This window comes from Eucalyptus grandis, chromosome 3, assembly GCF_016545825.1.
Source record: "Eucalyptus grandis isolate ANBG69807.140 chromosome 3, ASM1654582v1, whole genome shotgun sequence".
In the NCBI taxonomy this organism is placed as follows: domain Eukaryota; kingdom Viridiplantae; phylum Streptophyta; class Magnoliopsida; order Myrtales; family Myrtaceae; genus Eucalyptus; species Eucalyptus grandis.
This window is the reverse complement of record NC_052614.1, coordinates 25124306-25138363: the sequence shown is the minus strand read 5'-3', so window position 1 is coordinate 25138363 and position 14058 is coordinate 25124306. Positions and strand designations below refer to the sequence as shown.

Below are 14058 nucleotides of genomic sequence, written 5' to 3'. Positions count from 1 at the left end.
CTCGGCAAGGCCGAAACTTGGTTGGGTCGACAAAGCTCGACTTCGCCCAGATCTGATGAGGTCGAGCTTGCCTAGCCCCCGGGTAATGCTACGCTGCCCTTGCGGTGGCCCGGTGAGGTCAAGTCTCACCTAGCCGCCGAGGAGGCTTGACCTCACTAAGGGCTGATGACACTTCGATGAGTTTGTCGGCCAAATGACGAGGGAGAAGAAGAAAAGGAAAAAGAAAATAATAAATGAAAAAGAAAAAAAAAAAAAAACATAAAATGAACTTGATTTTTGAGTTGTCCTCAAGAACAAAGAATCAACCTTCTTTTTTTTTTTTTTTTACTTTCTAGATTTTGTTCCAAATTTATTCTTAGGAACAAATTTGTTCCAAAAACAAAAAAAGTTACCAAACAAATTCCTATTCTTTTTTTGTTTCAAAAAACAAAATAATAGAATCGGGCACTGTTTGATCAGTTATTGAATAAGCCCTTAGTTTGACCTTGCGAATGCCCACATTAGTCCTAAGGTTGAGTTGAACTTGAAACAATGATTCCATCTACACTCGTGGATACATGAATTGGACATTGCGATTGTAGAGACTCGAATTGGACTTCCAATGCTTAAATCAATAATGAAAATGAGATTCACAACTAATAAATAACTTGATCAATTCGTGCATTTGAGAACCCCTCGTATCGAGACGGAGAAAGAGAAAATTAGGAGAAGAAAGAAGAGAAGGAAGAAGAAGATGGAAGCCCTACCAACCTGCTATGATGTGTTCTTGAGTTTCAGAGGTGCATACGATCGCACTGGCTTCGTCTATCACCTCTACAAGAGGCTGCTGGATTCTGGGGTCCGCGTGTCACGCAACGATTGCGCGCTCCCGGTCCGCAAGGAGAAAGGCACGGAGCAGCTTGTCTGGGCCATCAGTAGATGTAAAATCGCGATACCCATCATCTCCCGAGGGTATGCGAGTAGTACATGGTGCCTCGAGGAGCTCGCCGCGATCATGGATTGCCGCAGAAGGGATGACAAATTGGTCTTCCCTGTATTCTATAATGTGGATGTTGTTGATTTGGGTCGCCGACGCGGTGACTTTGATGATGAGATGAAGTGCAGTTCGGAAGAAGTGCTGAAATGGCAGGAAGCGCTGACTTCTGTAGCGAGGATTAGAGGGTGGATATCACAGAGCACTGCTGATGGGTATGTATGTTTTGTTTTGTATGTATGTATTGATTTATTTACCAATCTAAGAATCTATATCTGTCCCAATTCCGGATCTGAACCTCTGTTCGTTTGGATGCGAATGACTGATCCGGAATTGCAGAATTTGGGGAAAGGTGGGCATCAAACTGTAAGCCTAACTTTGTTTTTACACGTATGTGTGGGGAAGGCATGAAGGAGAGCTGGTGCCAATGGTGGTTGTCAAGGTTTTGAGTGAATTGAAAAGGATGTGGATTCAACGGCTCCCCCTATCCATAGGATTAGGTATTTACCGGTTCCATTTCAGCCAATCTTCGGCATTTTCGTAGTGGCTACAACTTATCATCTTATTGTATCGCTTTGGTTTGTCTCGCTGAATCGCAGCTTATCTTTTCTTTTCGGAGAAGAAAAGAAGGGAAACTAAATGCCAAGTGTTCTTGGCCTTTCGTGGCCCCGATACTCGATACAACCTTGCTGACTACCTCTACGTCAGCCTCATGGCATCAGGAATCAGAGTGTTTAATCATGATGATCCCACGCTCATAGGTAAAGATTTTAGTAATGAGATTAGCAATGCCATCAACCGCTGTGAGATATCCATTCAGATTCTCTCTTCGAATTATTCCTCCTCGCCTTGGTGCCTGGAAGAGCTCGCTCGAATGGTTGAGTGCAAGAGAACAAAGGGACAAATGATATTGCCCATATTCTATAAAGTGGATCCTTCGCATGTGCAAGACCTATTGCATTGTTTTGAAGAGAGCATCCTTCCACATAAGGAGCTGGTTGACTGAAATACTTATGATCGGTGGAAGCGAGCTCTCCAAGAGATTCTTGAAGGATGGGTATCAGACAAAGTCGCCAATGGGTACTTACTCTATCCTCATTCCCACCTAAACCTTAATTTGATTCATGTTGCTGGAAACTTCTTACACTACTCAAAGCGTACTTTAATGTTTGTTTGGCAATTGGTAGACATGAAGAGGTACTTACTCTATCACTTAGTGCCTGGAAGAGCTCGCTCGAATGGTTGAGTGCAAGAGAACAAAGGGACAAATGATATTGCCCATATTATATAAAGTGGATCCTTCGCATGTGCGAGACCTATTGCATTGTTTTGAAGAGAGCATCCTTCCACATAAGGAGCTGGTTGACAGAAATACTTATGATCGGTGGAAGCGAGCTCTCCAGGAGATTCTTGAAGGATGGGTATCAGACAAAGTCCCCAATGGGTACTTACTCTATCCTCATTCCCACCTAAACCTTAATTTGATTCCTGTTGTTGGAAACTTCTTACACTACTCAAAGCGTACTTTAATGTTTGTTTGGCAATTGGCAAGCATGAAGAGGTACTTACTCTATCACTTGGTGCCTGGAAGAGCTCGCTCGAATGGTTGAGTGCAAGAGAACAAAGGGACAAATGATATTGCCCATATTCTATGAAGTGGATCATTTGCATGTGCGAGACCTATTGCATTGTTTTGAAGAGAGCATCCTTCCACATAAGGAGCTGGTTGACAGAAATACTTATTATCGGTGGAAGCGAGCTCTCCAGGAGATTCTTGAAGGATGGGTATCAAACAAAGTCGCCAATGGGTACTTACTCTATCCTCATTCCCACCTAAACCTTAATTTGATTCCTGTTGCTAGAAACTTCTTACACTACTCAAAGCGTACTTTAATATTTGTTTGGCAATTGGCAGGCATGAAGAGGTACTTACTCTATCATAAATATATCATTATTTATGGATCATTTGGGCTATTATCCCCATAAGCAAATATAAAATCTTAAATAGATAGTCGTTATTTTACTACAATAAATTCGTGCATTTGAGAACCCCCTATTTAAAATAGCTAAACCCTAGGATATTAGTCAATGGATTTTGGCATAGTCTAAATTGAACTCTAATTTGGATTGGATCTATTTAAAACTCCATTCTATCTAATACAAAACATAGGACTCCAAGCATGCTCACATTTCGAATAAAATGTTTTACACAAGAGTCATAATTATCTTCACTAAAAAATTTTTGTGATAAGTGCATTGGAAGTCCTAAAATTTGTTATGAAAATGCAATTTAGTCCTAAAAACTTTCAAAAATACAATTAAGTCATAAAACTTGTCACAAAGTGCAATTAAATTTTAAAACTTTCAAAAAGTGCAATCAATTTTAAAACTTGTCAAAGTGGTTCAATTTAATCCTTCCATTGATTGCATTTTTTTAAAATTTTTAGGACTTGGTTGCACTTTCGTGATAAGTTTCAGGATTTAATTGCACTTTTTAAAAATTTTAGAACTTAATTGCATTTTCATGATAAGTTTTAGGATGCACTTATCCCAAAATATTTTAAACTCTCCAAATACAACTATGCTCATGGTGGACAATTACTCTTTTAACTTTTTTGTGACATCATGAACCCAAAAATGTATATCTTTGTGACACATTTATTTCAAAAAAATTTCAATAACACCAAAAACCCCAAAACTTATGTGACACATTCACCCCAGATTTATACCCATGCGATATATTTACCCTCCGTTAAAATTCTGTAAACGATAACCACTTAAAATCTTATGTGGCTACCTATATAGTGATGGAAAGCAAACGATGTTGGCAAAAATATGACAATTCACTATATGTTCTTTCTTTGTTTTCTTTTAACTTCCCTGTTTGTTTTCTTCTTTAGTTTGGTGATGACAAGGATGGTGGCAATGGTAACAATGAGGGTGGCAACAACAACAAGGGTAAATGAATGAGGAAGGAAAAGAAAAAAAAAAGAGGAAAAAATAATGTTGATAGAGGGTAAATGTATAGGGCGTGTTTAAATTAAGGGTTTTTGGTGCCATAAAAATTGTTTGAGGTAAATATATCGCATGTATACAAGTCTTGAGTTTTTTGTGTCACAACAAAATTGAGATAAAAATGTTACACTAGGTACTTTGAGGTTTTTGGTGTTACAAAAAAAAGTTTAGAGTAAATATGTCAAGTGTGCAAAGTTTGATATTTATGATGGCTTTTACGCTTAAAGAAAAAACGGCCAAAAGGGATCACGTATGTCTTTCAGATGTTACTTGCCTGGTATGAACGGAATAATACAAATGTCTCTGCCATTTTCAAAGTTGCATTCATGCATCATCAAATAACAAGAGGAAATTCCAAATAATAGCCTAAAGTACTCTCATTTTCTTAAATATGGGTTTGACCTCATTGGCTTATCAAGGGCATTTTCATCCTTTACAATTTATTTATTTATTTATTTTCTTTCATTTTTCTTTCTTTTTTCCTTTTTCTATTTTTCCAAAAAAATAAACTCAAAAAAGAAAAAAAAAAGATGAAGCTAAAACTTAAAATATTACATGTATATAAGGTGGCAACCGTCTCTCACCTGTAACCATCGCCCCATAGTCGAGGCAAGGGTCGGCTGATGCCCCACCAACTAAGGGGTTGTGGCGATAAGCAAGAGCCCTTCCACCCAAGTTTTTCTTTTTCCTTTTCTTTTCTCTCTCTTTTAAAAAAAAAAAGGTTTTAGTCTTTTTTTTAGTTTGTCTTTATTATGGAAAGAAAAAAAAACATAAAAATAATATAAACTAAAAAAATGCAAAGGACAAAATGCCATTGACTAGCCGATGAGGTTGGGCCTTTGTTTAAAACTAACATAATTATTTCAAGCCTTTATTTGAGAACATAAAGGTAATGCAAATCTTTATTTGGAATTTTCCTAAATAACAATCAAGCAAACCAAGTGCATATACATGCACACCACATTAGGATTATTCATGCATCCATGTCATCATATGACACTCCGTGCCATCATATTATTGACACCTCAAAATTTGCCCAGTTTTCAAGGAAGCGTTATGTTTGACGTATGGGGTTGAGCAAAAGGTTTAGCCAATGAGATACAATAGCTTAAGGCAACCGCCTTGTCCTTTATATTAGGGGTAAGCATCGATCTAGGGTCAACCTTGTTGGTGATGCAGTTCTGGATCATCTTATTACAAGACATTTGTTCTTCACTTATATTGATCTTCCACCTGGCCGCTTGACTGATTTACGAGCTGCTGCTGTAAACAATGAGAACTTTGCACATGTCGCGGTTAAACACAAGCTCCATTTACACCTTCGGCATGGGTCCTGTGCCTTGAAGAAGCGGGTTTTTCATTTCTTTCTTTCTTTCTTGCTCGTGACATTGTATCATCATTAAATTTCTTTTATGGTTGTTTGATACATAATATGACCCGTAAACAATATTGTTTGACTTGTCTGTGAGGGTAATGACTATTAGGTCTTTTGGCTTTTTTTTTTTTTCCAAATGAGGGATTTCGTAAAGGAAGTTCAGGATGAATTGTCGAAGCCAGGTTTCAACTCTTTTGGTTTAGGGGATTGTAAAGCACCAAAAGTACTTGGCGATATTGTTGAATCCATTGCCGGTGCTATATTCCTTGATAGTGGACATGATATTGTTGTTGTGTGGAAGGTTAGTTCGATTTGGTTGACCTATGGGCATTCTTTTTTCAATATGCCCTTTTACATGTTTTTTAGCCCTTGTTGCATCCCATGGTCACTCCAGATAGACTCCCAATGCATCCTGTCAGGGAGCTGCAAGAGCGCTGCCAGCAGCAGGCTGAAGGCTTGGAGTATAAAACCTCCCGAAATGGCAACTTGGCCACAATTAGAGGTGTCAAACGGATGGGTGGGTCAAGTCGGGTTTGGGTCGGGTTATTAATGGGTCAACCCAAATTGACCCATTAACCCATTTATGACCCATTTATGTTTAATGTAAATATTTTGACCCATACCCGATCCGACCCATATTTAACCCATATCCGACCCAACCCATATTAATAAAATATTTTCATATTTAACCAAATTTAGGAAAACTTATTTTTATGTTTTTTTTTAAAGATTATATTACCAAAAAACTTCCAAGCAATACAAATCCAATCAATAATTTTTCAAAAAAATATTTCTTAATATATATTATATATATATATATATATATATATATATTGTTAAAATAGTTTTATACAACACAAATTTAATGGACAATTTTTATAATTTTTAAAATAATTATTTTAAAAATTGAATTTTTATTTTTATTTTTTAAAATTTTTTTTTTAATTTTTTAGTTTTTAAAATAATTTTTAATTTTAATTTTCTTTTTTTTTTTTGTTCTTCTTCTTCTTTGGCCGGCCGCCGGCCATTGAGCTCGCCCGACTTGCCGATGCCGGCGAGCTCACGGCTCACCGATCGCCGGCTCAAGCCTCGTTGGATGTTGGCAAGGCCTTGCCTTGCCGGATCCGACGAGCTCACCCCCGCCGGACGTTGGTGATGCCTCCACCTCGCCCATTCGGAGAGCTTGAGGCTCGGCGGTGTTGAGCAAGGTCGAGCTCACCCCTCGCGGATCGAAGCTCACCCCTCCGACATCGGCGGGTTCGAGTCTCGCTAGATCAGCAAGGCTCGAGCCTCGCCGAGCGTTGGCGAGGACTCCGCCTTGCCAAATCCGGTGAGCTCGAGGCTCACTTGGCTGATCGCTAGCTATCGCTATGCCGGCGATCGGAGGAAGAAGAAAGAAAAAAAAAGAGAAAGAAAAAAGTAAAAAGGAAAAAGAAAAGAAAATTCAAATAAAAAATAATTATAATTTTGGTTTTTATAATAATAAAAAAATTGTAAAGTTAAAAGAGAAGAGAGAGATGGTGAGGTTCGAGTGAAAATAAATAGGTTCATTTTTAATGGGTTAATAAATGGGTCTTAAATGGGTCAATTCTCTAACCCATTTAAAACGCATATATCTCAGTCTTGATTCATTAAAACCCATTATGGATGCTTTAGGAAATAAAGCTTGATCCATTAACGACCCGTTTAAACATAAACGGGTCCATAAATGGGTCAATGACCCATTTTGACACATCTAGCCACAATTGAAGTTTTTGTTGATGGAGTACAGGTTGGGGTTGCTCAGAATCCACAAAAAAAGATGGCGCAGAAACCTACTGCACGAAATGCTTTTGCTATTCTGAAAGAAAGGGATACATCTTATGCTAAGGTGAACAATGATGGAAAGAAGAAAAATGGTAACCAAACATTTACGAGGCAAACACTGAATGACATATGTTTGCATCAAAACTGGCCAAAGCCATTATATAGGTAAGACTAAATTTTCCTCTCTTATTGCAATTTCTGAATTATGAAAAAAAAAAAAAGGAGCCTGTTGGAATCTAGAACCGACTCGGAACTTGTGACAAGGTAGGTTCTAGGTTCTTGATTATGATGGATAAGTTCCGGGTTCCAAAAAATAAGAAACCTGTACTCGAGGATAGGTTCCGGGTTCCAAGCGGAACCTGTAAGGAACCAAGAACCGCTCACCCTTATATTAAACGGCTCCTTAGTAAGGAGTCCAAGTAATTTTATATTGTTCTTTAATAATTTAAACTTTTAATGTATTTTACGACATTAATAACCATAATTTACAAAAGAGGAAAATGTCTCTATGAGGCTCATAGCGAGGATAGGTTCCAGGTTCCAAGCGGAACCTATAAGGAATCAGAAACCGCTCACCCCTATATTAAACGGCTCCTTAGTAAGGAGTCCAAGTAATTTTACATTGTTCTTTAATAATTTAAACTTTTAATGTATTTTACGACATTAATAATCATAATTTACAAAAGAGGAAAATGTCTCTGTGAGGAGTCCTCATAGCGTAAACAGCTCCTCATGATATCTTTCTCCAGTACTCATTCTCTTTTGTATTCTTTGTCTTCTTAGTCTTCAATTTGCCAAAATCGAAAAAAAAAAAAAAAAAAAACTTTCCCATTCGCCGCTCGACACTTGCCTCACTCACTTCTAGTCACTTGTTCCACTCACTAGTCGACACTTGCCTTGCTTATTTGCTTGCTGCTCACCTCACTCGGCACTCGATGCTCACCTCACTTGACAATCACCACTTGCATCGCTCACCTCTCTTTGCTAACCTTGCTCATCATTGAACTCATCGATCGGTCCAGTCCTCGATCGCCTTTTCAGGGAGACACAAAATGAAACAAAATAATTATTGATTGGTCCTGAGTTGACCCCGGAATCGGATCAAACATATTGGGTCGGTCCAATCCTCAATCCTAGGCTTAATAGGGTCGGCACTCAGTCCTAAAAATTAAGAACTAATATTGTGCAAGTTGGTCCTAGAATTAGGGAGTGGAGTGGCCCAAACCGGACCATGCTCACCCCTACTTTATATACCCCCATTTTCTCAAAATTCCCCCAATTTTTGTCCTCACGTGTTCTCCTCGATCTTCACATGTACTGAGTTTCTCTTGTTATGGAGGTAGATCCCCAATGCCCTTGCTTAAAACTTTACATAGAAAAACATGTTAAAATGTTATACTCCATGTTTGGACATTTAGATTTGAAAATACACGATTATATTGCCCCTTTGAATAGTCGAAAATACACGTCGCTAGACTTTTGTAATGGAAGTATTAATTTTCAAAGTTTAGAATATGTCGTTATACTGCTCGTTTTAACAGTTGAAAAATGCCATGAATTTTAGACAGCATAAAGTGGAAATGAAATGTCAAGTCACAGAATATGTTTGATGCTGCCGGAATTTTGCACGATACCATGCATGTTATTAGACCATCTTAATTAGTATTTGGAATCTTAGATCTGGATAGGTCATTACGATGCTGGCTATCCTGCAGTTGCGCTAGATCACATGCTGTTGTCGTTGTTGATGTAAACAGAGTAGCTTGGGAAGGATGTAAGGTGGTGATTAGATTGAACTTATGCATTAGAATAAACCCCTTTTATCTATAAGTGAGCCTATGGTCACATATCGAAGATATTCAATTCATTCGTAGGATATGCTATGGCAGTGCAACCAGGGGTCCCAAGTTAATATACATCGCGATTTGAACCCATGAATTGGGGCGCTTGCTTGTGATCACTCATTTCACAGTTTTGAATTAAATTACAATTTTCAAGTTGAATTTTGATTCTATTTTTACTAGGTTGGAATGGAAATGTGTTTTTCTCGTATTCGTGTAAAGCTATAGATTAAAAGTAGCGTACATTGCATGCATCATATCCACATCATATTTTTAATCTCCTTTGCCATGTTGTGTTGCATGTAGGTATTATCATATCATGTTATCTCGTAATTATGTTTCAAATCTAATTTTCCATATCATATCATCTCGTTATTAGATTTTGAATATAATTTGTCACGTCACAATTTTTCCCTGTCATATTATCTTGTTATCGTGTTTTAAATTTGATATGTCATATCATGTTGCATATGAATATTGCCATATTATGTCATCTCATTTTTATGTTTTAATATTGTTTTGGAATTTGATTGCCATGTTACGTTGCAAATTATTATTATCATGTCATTTTCTTACCTTTTTTAAGACCTGCAAAAGTCACATTTATAATGATTGATTTAACATGTCTCAAGAAATATATTTTCCATTTGAAAATATTTTTATAGATTTTTTTTTTTACCTTTATATGTTATGGACCGAAACCAAAATAAAATATTAAGACTTACTTGGTAATCATTGTATTATCAGACATAATTTATGCTTAGAAATGATTTTTTTATATTTTTCTCTAAATGAGTTTTTGAGCATTTAAATGCATTTTGACAACTATCCAAAATGTCTACTCTTGGAGTAGAAATGTGTTTGGTAGAATCTCAAATTTTTTTGTACTTTAGAATTTCTTTTAATTTTTTAAATAATTTTATAACATATTTACATTTTTCTTTTCTCTTTTCCTTTTCTTCTTCTCCTTCATCCTTTGGCTAGTTGCGGGCCTCAACTAGGCAAGCGACCGACCAAACAAGGATCAACAACCTCGTAGAAGCATCACTAGTTCCTAGCAAGGCCGAACCTTGGTTGGGCTAGCGAAGCTTAGCTTCACCTAGATCTAACGAGGTTGGCTTGCCTAGCCCTCAAGCAACCTGTTGCCCTTGCAGTGGCCTAGTAAAGTTGAGTCTCACCTAGCCAGGCTTGGCCTTAGTAGGGGTTGATGATGCTTCAATGAGGTCGTCGACCAAAGGATAAAAGAGAAGAAGAGGAGGAATAAAGAAAAGAAAAAAAAAAAAAAGGAGAACAAAATGGACTTGATTTTAAGTTATCCTCAAGCAACTTTTTTTTTTTTTTTTTACTTCTAAAATTATTCTTTTTTTTTTTGGGTCATAAGTAACGATTTCATTGAAATAACTAAGTCATATGTGGAGAAAGTACATTAAAAACATCAGCGCATAGTAAATCAAACAGGGCAGGTGGGGGATTCTGAAGCCAATTATGTGGAAGAGTATTGTTCCTGCACGCTTTCGCCAGCCAATCCGTAGGCCAGTTGGATTCTCTGTTGCAATGGGCCAAGGAAATAGCCCGAAACAGCTTCAGTTTTGTTCTGGCCCGACCCACAGCAGACTTCGCTTCCCAACTGAAGTCTTCCAAAGTGTTGCAATTGTGCACGAGGGGGAGACAGTCGGATACCACTTCCAGTGAAAGGTGAGTTCGGTTAGAGAGGAAAATTAGGGTTTCGAGGAGGGCGATGGCCTCCGCCTGTTCTGCCATGGACGCAGCCACCAGTTTCGCGAATCCATCAACAACCCGTCCCCTGGAGTTGCGGCACAAGCAGGCTATGGCTCCTATGTTCTCGCGTCCTCCCCTGCATCTTCTTGTTTCTGTTTCGGCGTCGCTACTTGGGAGAAAAGAGGCGTCGATGTTGATTTTCAGCGAATCAGGGGATGGGGGCTTCCATCGTTGAGGTATGGTTTCGCTGTGTTGCTCTCCTTTCTTTGTGTTGTTCCAAGTGGAGTAGCTCTCGTGTAAAGCCTCGGCTTTGAAAATCGTTTGCTGTGGGTGCAGAGGGCGTTGGTCATATATGAACTGATTGCGATCTTTCCAAATACTCCAGAGGGTAAACGTGATGAGGTCGAACCTTTTTGCACTGGTTGGGTTTTTTTTAACCATGTACAGCCAGTCGTCGAATCTGGTTAACCCTATTCTGGACACTTTGATGTGCAGGGGGCGGCTTTCCAAATCCTTGTCGTCCGGAGCATAGCAACAGGTGTGTTCGATTTGTGTCGCTTCCTTTTTGCAAATAGGGCACAAATGGATCGTACTATTTTCCCTTGTATAAATTTTCCATTGTGGGTATTGCGTTGTGGCATGCATTCCATAGAAAATGTTTAACCTTGGGTAGGCTATTTGATTGCCATATAGACTTCCATAATTTTGGTTTTGGCTGATGCGAAGAAGTTGCAATGGCTGCTTGATATGATGAAGTGCCTGCTTGTGCTTTTTTGTTTGGTGGATTATCTCTGTTGGCATAGTATACACTTTGAACTGTGTATATCCCTGTTTTGGTCTTCTCCCATACCAGTCTATCCTCTTCATTAGGCATTTCGATTGGTGTTGCTAATATGTCTTGGACTTTTTGGTCATCAAACACTGCTTTTATCAAATGTTCATTCCAATTTCCAGTCTCTAGATCTATGAGACCAGCCCACCGCCTTGGTTCCCCATCCATAGCCGAGCCGCCAATCTTTCCGCTTTTGAGCCATTTGTCCTCTCTAATCGATATTGCATTACCATTCCCAACAGAGAACATTATGTTCGGAGAAATAGAGTCTCTTCCCATCACTACACTCTGCCATCCCCATGAGGATCTAGATCCTTTGCCAGCCTTCCAAAATTCACTCTGTGGATAGTACAACCCTTTCATTACTCTGCTTAGTAGGGACTGAGGATGCTGAGAAATTCTCCATGCTTGCTTTCCCAACATAGCCTTGTTAAAAGCTATTAGATCCTTGAAGCCAAGACCCCCTTTTGTTCTTTCGAAGTTTCAGATTTTCCCATTTTTTCCAATGTATCCCAGCACTCCTGTTGCTGTTTCTCCACCAGAAATTTGCCACTTTCATCTCTATAGCTTTGCAAATCGAAATAGGGATTTTGAAAATAGACATGGCATACTGAGGAATGGCTTGTATAACTGATTTAATTAAGATTTCCTTTCCCGCTTTCGTTAATAAATTCTCCTTCCGGCTTTGCAATTTCATGTGAACCTTTGCAAGAATCCAACCAAACATATCCTTCTTTGAAGCCCCCAATCCGATTGCATTCCTAAATACTTCCGGTTTTTCAATTTTTGTCACACGTAGTTCGAAGCCATATTTCTCCTCAAGTTGCTTGGGCAGGTTTTACTTGAAATATATGCTTGATTTGTTGCGGTTTACGGCGACCGGATGCAAACAAAGATTGATGTATAATAGTGGCTAGGTTTTGACACTCCAATATTGTTCCATTTAGGAAAAAAAAATAGAATCATCTGCGAATAATAGATGTGATAAAGTAGGGCAGCTGCGACTTAACTTGATTCCTCTTAATGTGCCATTAGCTATTGCTTGTTTCATCATGTGTGAGAGCACATTTGCCACTAAAATGAATAAATAGGGCGAAAGTGGATCACATTGTCTAATTCCGCGTGTAGGCTTGAAGTAGGGCAGAGATTCCCCATTGAAATTGATGCTGAACGTGACTATTGAAACACACTGCATAACCCACTGGACCCACTGCTCACAGAAACCCATTTTGATTAAGCTCGCCCTGAGGAAATCCCATTCAATCCTGTCATAAGCCTTCTGCATGTCTAGCTTTAGCACAGCTTGAAACTTTCGTTTATTCTCCCTTGTTCTCAACCTGTGTAGAACTTCCTGCACAATCAATATATTATCTTGGATTTGCCTACCCCCCACCAAAGCGCTTTGTTCTTCAGCAATTAAGCTAGGTAGCAGTGGTTTAAGCCTGTTTGTCATCACTTTGGAAATAATTTTATAAATGAAGTTGCATAGGCTGAATTGGTCTGTACTGCTCAAGTTTTTCAGGGTTTGGGATTTTTGGGATGAGGGTTATATGGGTTTTGTTCATTCCAGGGTTTAAGTATCCTGTGTTGAAAAAGTTCTATATTTCTTTGAGGATATCCTGACATAAATCTGCCTAGTGTCTTCGAAAGAATAGTCCATGAAGCCCATCTGGTTCAGGAGCTTTAGTTGCCCCCAATTGTTGCATAGCGGTAGTTATTTCCTTCATACTAACCTCTACCACTAACCCATGATTCATATTCTCGTTCACCAAGGCGGGAATATTCTCGTAGTATAGGCTGAAAATCTCCGTAGCCTCTTGATTGATATAAGTTTTGGAAGTATTTCCCGGTCATTTCTTGTAGATGTTGCTCCTCTCTTACCCATACTTCTTATTCATTCTTCAGCATGGATATTCTATTTCTGATCCTTCTCTGTATTACTGTAGCATGAAAGAATTTGGAATTTCGATCACCCCATTTAAGCCATCTAATTCTGGATCACATGCCCCAATACATCTCCTCTTGTCTCCACAACTATTCTATTTCTTGTGTGATTTTCTTCGCTGCTGCACTTTCTTAAAGTTATGCCGTTCTATTCATCAAAATTTGAAGTTCATTAGTTAGCCATGCAAGTCTCATTTTAGCATTTGAGAAGCGATTTTTGCTCCACTTCATCAGCTTGTTTGCTATAATTTGTAATTTTTCCACTATTGTTAGTTGTTGGATACCGGGATCAGCCCAAATTTCCTTAACGACTTGTGTACATTCTTCTTCCTCGGCCTAGAATGCTTCATATTTGAATCTCTGTGCCCGTTTCTTTCGTTGCGGGTTAAGTGAGACTAGGATAAGGCTGTGATCAGACCCTATAGGTGGTAATGATGTACTCTCTGCTATAGGATACATTGTTCTCCAAGTAGCAGTGCAAAGAGCTCTGTCCAGACGCTTCTTTACTAACTGATCCCCTTCTCTATTGTTTGTCCAGGTGAAAGCACAACAT

The 14058-nt window shown here is 38.6% G+C and overlaps 1 protein-coding gene across 1 annotated transcript; it reads left to right on the top strand.

Annotated features, from left to right (window-relative positions):
• Positions 1–733: 733 nt before the first annotated feature.
• Positions 734–1374, top strand: LOC104430536 (toll/interleukin-1 receptor-like protein). The gene is made up of 2 exons (XM_039309485.1): positions 734–1188; positions 1313–1374. Exons 1-2 carry the CDS (start codon positions 734–736, stop codon positions 1341–1343), a joined length of 486 nt encoding a protein of 161 aa, XP_039165419.1. The 3' UTR covers positions 1344–1374.
• Positions 1375–14058: the final 12684 nt, after the last annotated feature.